The sequence below is a fragment of the Lolium rigidum genome, chromosome 5 (genome assembly GCF_022539505.1).
Source record: "Lolium rigidum isolate FL_2022 chromosome 5, APGP_CSIRO_Lrig_0.1, whole genome shotgun sequence".
Lineage (NCBI taxonomy): Eukaryota > Viridiplantae > Streptophyta > Magnoliopsida > Poales > Poaceae > Lolium > Lolium rigidum.
Genome location: NC_061512.1, coordinates 136,964,483 through 136,970,292, shown reverse-complemented (window position 1 = coordinate 136,970,292; position 5,810 = coordinate 136,964,483). Strand labels below are relative to the sequence as shown.

Here is a 5,810-nt window from a genome sequence, read left to right as displayed (position 1 = left end):
AAAAGCCTACATGTAACCCGGTCTCCATTTCCAGTTTCAGCAGATGCTGGTCTTTTGTAAAGGTGGAGGACGAGTTAGAGTTAGTCATGTCCTTGTAAATTTTGCTTATTTCAAATCCTACTGCCTAATAAAGATTCAGTTTTTGCCGACAAAAAGCTCAGTTTGTAGATCGGTGAAACTTTCGAGTTTTGAGAGGGAAATTTGTTCGAGCAGTGACAGAAAAGAAGCGATAAAATGGCTGAAAAATTTAGGAAATTTGGCAGTAGCATTACATGTAAATCTGTCATCTATTTCACAGACAGGTGGGATCCAGCTCTCCTTCCCAGTTCCCATCCACCCGCTCTTGTTAGCTCGAGATCCAGCTGCGACTCTAGCAGTCCAGAGAGACTTTTCCCCACACACGCGCGCAAACGATCCGTCGGCGGCGGCGCAACCCAAGTCCAAGATGGCCCGCACCTCCTCGCAGTCGCAGTCCTCCGTCGGCGGCGGCGCCGGCGCCTCCCGCCCGGCCACCGTCGGCCCCCGCGGCACGGCCGCCGCGACGGCCGGCATGCGTCGCCGCCCAGGCCGCACCTCCTCCTCGTCCGGCGCGGGCGGCGGCTTCTCCGGCGGGGGCAGCAACATGCTGCGCTTCTACACCGACGAGGCCCCGGGCCTGCGCCTCTCCCCCACCATGGTGCTCGTCATGTCCGTCTGCTTCATCGGCTTCGTCACCGCGCTCCACGTCTTCGGCAAGCTCTACCGCTCCCGCACCGCCGCCTCCTCCGCCTCCGCCTGATCCCCCTGCCCCGTCCGCTCGCGCCCTTCCTGCTTCCTCCTCCTCCTCCTCCTCCTCCTCAATTCAGATCAGATCAGATCAGGTGGTTTTGGTGTGTAACAAGGATGTTTAGTTTTTGTTGTTGCTGATCCTTTCTGAGTTAGATCTGCCAAATATGGTGTTTCCTGTGTAACAGATCCAAGAGGCTAGGCTTGATTCCTCTTTACTCCCTCAGATAGATCTGCCAAGCAGCAGCTTATACTAGTTTAAATTATGGTGCCCTTTCTGTTTCAGTTTACCTTGTTGGGGTCATGAATTCTGGCTAATCACCTGTGAATTTGCAATCACCGTATTGGATGTATGTGCCATGTTGAGATTGGGGATACAGTTTTGCAGCTTGTGAGCATCCCAAGTACGGTTTTGCATCATGCTAGCTCCATCTTTTACTTAATAGTCTGTATAGTTACTGCATTTTATAGAACTGAGCGTTCCTTTCGGGTTATTATTATTGTTGACTAGAATTATAAATCTATGCCGTGCTTTTCAATGTTGTGATCATTTTTATACTGCCGATAGGCAGGCTGGTACCTTTTGCCAAGTATACTTGCTTGGTGATCACAGAAACACTTAAGAGAGCTTTAATTTTAGTTTACTCCTTACCTAGGGATTTTTAAGTTATTCATAATTTCTTAACAGTTTAATCTCATGGAAGATGTATGTCAACATGATATCTGCCTTAAAGGATTCTGTGACCTCTAGCTTACTTATAGTTGGAACCCAGCATGTCAGGTGTTTCTCATGATGCCACAGTATGCACAAACTACATGCTAATACAATTTATATGCAAGTTCTCATGGTTTTTTTTTTTACTCTTGTATGTTTGGTTACCTGTGATGACAGTTGCTAATCTTTCCTGCAATAAATATACTCTCTATATTTACAGTTCATAATGGCCGTAATGGTATCTGCTTATCATTGATGGAGTAATAAATGGTCACAGTTAATTAGAGTTGCCCCTGAATCTAGTTACTGCTCTTTGAGTGTTGTAGTACCTTTTTATTTTGTTGTCTTTATTTAATCATTCATGCAATTTTCGCTGTTTGTCTTGACCTTGACGGTAGTTTGGGTAAAATTGTGTGTTTATACTATAGTGGCTTGTCTATTGTCTGATTCTTGGTTCGTTAATTTTTTTGTTTGACCTGTTGCAAAACATTGGTTTACACTCTTGAGTTCTGGAAGATGTATGTCAACATGCTTAACAGTTTAATTTCATGGAAGATGTATGTCAACATGATATCTGCCTTGAAGGATTCTGTGACCTCTAGTGTTCCTCATGGTGCCACAGTATGCAAACTACATGCTGATACAATTTATATGCAAGTTCTCAGGGAGTTTTTTTTTTACTCGCGTATGTTTGGTTACCTGTGCTAACAGTTGCTAATCTTTCCTGCAATAAATATACTCTCTATATTTACAGTTAATATCTGCTTATCATTGACGGAGTAATAAATGGTCACAGTTAATTAGAGTTGCCCCTGAATCTATTTACTCCTCTATGAGTGTTATACCTCTTAAGAGGTTTTATTTTGTCTTTATTTGATCATTCATGCAATTTTTGCTGTTTGCTTTGACGGTGACGGTACTTTCGCTAAAATTGCGTGTTTATACTATAGTGGCTTATCTATTGTCCGATTCTTTGTTTGTTGTTTAATTTGTTTGATCTGCTGCAAAACATTGGTTACACTCTTGAGTTCTGTTCTGTATAATTCTGAAGAAGAGAAAACTGAGTTTGTGCAACCTAACTGGTAATTATCAAGTTATGTGACAATTTTGAGTGTTATGAATCTGTATGCGTGCATTTCCTTCTAATGAAGAAAAGGTAGTCAAAAATAAGGCATGCTAACTTTTTTTTTCTCGTGAAAACAAGAAAGACTTTTGCATTTCATTTCATCGAAAAGACAGAATTTTACAATCCTCCTAGGAGGCATGTTACAACAGAGTTACATTTATTTAGTGGACATCCCAGGTTAATGGCAGAACTACCCGTAGACCCTTGGCGCCAGACCTAGCCCAAAGGGCAGCCTGATCCCTGATTCTGGCTACCAGGTTTTGTACAGACATGCTAAGTTGCAATGCCAAAATTGTGATGCCACAGATCGTACCGTGATATTCATGTTGTTTTATATATGGAAAAGATTATGTATTCTATTATTGGTGGTATATGTATACTGTGGACACAGCTACCAAATGGATTAGCTGATTTAGTTGTTCAGGACTCCTTGTCAGTTCCTATGTGTGACTGGGCACAATGCTCTATTACCTTTTGGACCCGTCCTAATTTTTGATTGGTGTCTATGTTTATAGCTGTATTAAGCATTTTTCCTCTTTTGTTTTTGTATGACATGCCAATGATATGTGAAGTGGAATACTGATTGTTTTTTCTTGAGTATTTTGTAACATCCTATGATTCTGCAGGTTCTCGTTTCTTTGTTAATGACAAGTTATGCAAAGCTTTGCACTTTTTCGAGAGAATAAATGGCGCTGAAGTTTCTGATCTCGATTAATGATCAGCTTGTGTTTGTGAGCTGTGACTAGTTCCAAGTGATTGGTCAGGACTACAAATCAATGCATGTACACATCTGCACTCGTTTTGTCTTTAGGACTAGAAATCATGTTTGCTGAGCATCCTTATGTCAATTGTGGTGAAAATTTGGAAAGGATGGGAAGTGTAGCTACGCTTAGAATTGTCATCGTAGTCGAGAGCACAACATGCAACCTAGGCCATGGTCACTATGAACGCGTTTGGTAGCATGCTCCAATTTCCGTGGTAGCATGCTCCAATTTCTGGCTTAGTGCGTTAATAAGATGGGCTCACCTACGTTACCTGAAGGCTGCTTTTACGGTACCTTTTACCACTCTTAACAGAGGGTGTCGTATGAATTGCTCTGACGGCTCAGATTAAACGGTTCAGCTTAGGCCCAAGAGGCCCAGGAAGCCGTAATCATCAAGGAAAAAAAGAGGGTTCAAGGAAAAAAAATATGACGATGCATCCAGACGCCGCCGCCACCGCCTGCACTTGGCACACGCCACCGCCACCTCCACGCCTCTGCCAGCCCCACCTGACCTGCAGCCACCGCCTCCAGATGGCACACGCCGCCGCCACCACCTCCAGCTGGCACATGCCGCGGCCACCTCCATTCCATGCCCCGCGTCGACCCGTTTGTTTTGAAGACCGCCGGCCCAATCTACGCGTGAGGCAGGAGGTACGTGTTCCCCTCCCTCATGCCTGCTCCCTCCCTCTCACACACACATAGGAACCCCATGGATCTTCTCTGTGGTATGATTTTCCCCTTTTTGTTGTTAGTTTGTGTGGTTATTACCCATGGTGAGAACTGAATAAGGTTAGTTGTACATCTTGCAGTAAAACCCAATCTTCATAACCTGCATGTTGGGATGATCAGTTTAAAATGACTGAAAAAATCTGAGTCGCTCCCTAAGTGCTTGTCATCACATATGGCAACATTTACTCAATTTTATGTGCATGTATCCATGCACATTTGCTTGGAGGCAACATTTACTCAATTTTATGTGCATGTATCCATGCACATTTGCTTGGAGGAGTACAGTGATGACTCAAGACTGCTTGCATTGTGAGTCAGGTTTAGCTAGAACAAGTTTGAAAGTACTTTGCACTGAAGAGATATGGTATGAATTTAATACTACTGCTACATAGTGTTGGTTTATGGTGGTTTGCTGAGCTAAATGAGTAGTGTTGTTTTTCTGATTACCATACAGATAGATATTTAGTGTTCAATATGATTGCACTGTTAGGAAGCTAGGACCAAAGCTTCTGGTAAATGGAGGGTAGTATCTTGGCTCATTTTAGGTGGACTGACGTCTTGTCAATTTGGAGAATGTTGTACGAGCAACACCGACTCTATCTTCAATGAAATTCTATTGTACTATGTATGCATTAGATAGTTGATCATTTTAGCCTAGTACTACGGCTATTTCTGAGTTAAGTTATTGGACTGAAATTTTAAATCTGCTTTGGCCGTATGAACTACTACTTATTTAGTTCAGTTTAGGAACTTTCTCTCTAGCACTGCCTACTGATTTATGATTGGAAATGCGTTGTTATCACTCTGTGATCCTTATGGTAAACTTTTTATTAGATTATTAGGCCAAAGCGATATCTTCCTTACCTATGAACGCACATAATCATAAGCCAGTTTTTCGTTATGTGAAGTTGTTTACATTTTTTATTGTTCTATTCTACCCAAGAGTCCTTGTATTTGTTACTGCTAGGGATATGAATGGCATGCTTATGTCTGAATTCTAGTTATTTTGTCTCAAATGATGATGTTGTCTGAATGTGGTTCAGATCCAAAGCCTACTATCACCCTGGGACGAAATTATAATCTGTCTAGGGTTTATCATATTGACTAAGTTATTGGCCAATTTATTCTGCTATAGTGAAAATATGGCATCTAGATGTAAGGCTTGAGGAAATGTCCAGTCTATTTATAAACTTTAATTTGCTTATCAAGCGTGGCTGGTATAGTCCGATGGAAATAAGAATATGTGTACTATGGTTATTTTGCTAGGCAATTAGAATTGTTTTTACAATGAGAACTAAGTATTTACTCACAGCTGCTATGTTGGGGACTTTATTGAAAATAAGCAATGATATTCATTTCGGCAAGTTTGGTCTGCAGGTTCTTTGGCAAAGATTGTGAGCTAGGAAAGATGGAGATAATGGACATGCTAGATGCGAATTCTTGAGAAGTGCCTATAATTATGATGAGGAGGCGAATGAAGATGTTGTTTGGAGACTTGGTTGTCAACCTGAGTGAAGCTGTAGTTGGCGGGACTTTTTATGCTCCGTAGAGCTTCTTTCGCTGGGAGATGTAATAGTTAATAGAATATATATTTCTCAAGTATTGTTACCTAAACAACTTTGAGCTTCTAGAACCCATTGTCGTTCCATAAGTTCTTGAAGAGATTTTTATCAGCTGGTGACTATTCTGAGTTTTGATTTGAGGTATCTATT

The 5,810-nt window shown here is 41.8% G+C and overlaps 1 protein-coding gene across 1 annotated transcript; it reads left to right on the top strand.

Annotated features, from left to right (window-relative positions):
• Positions 1–319: 319 nt before the first annotated feature.
• LOC124654390 (protein transport protein Sec61 subunit beta-like) lies at positions 320–891 on the top strand. Its single transcript, XM_047193398.1, has one exon. The coding sequence runs from the start codon at positions 446–448 to the stop codon at positions 776–778; it is 333 nt and encodes a 110-aa protein (XP_047049354.1). The 5' UTR covers positions 320–445; the 3' UTR covers positions 779–891.
• The last annotated feature ends 4,919 nt before the right edge of the window (positions 892–5,810 follow it).

Bases quoted from the DNA above. Each gene is read 5' to 3' on its own strand.
- LOC124654390 (XM_047193398.1), top strand. From the start codon at position 446: ATGGCCCGCACCTCCTCGCAGTCGCAGTCCTCCGTCGGCGGCGGCGCC.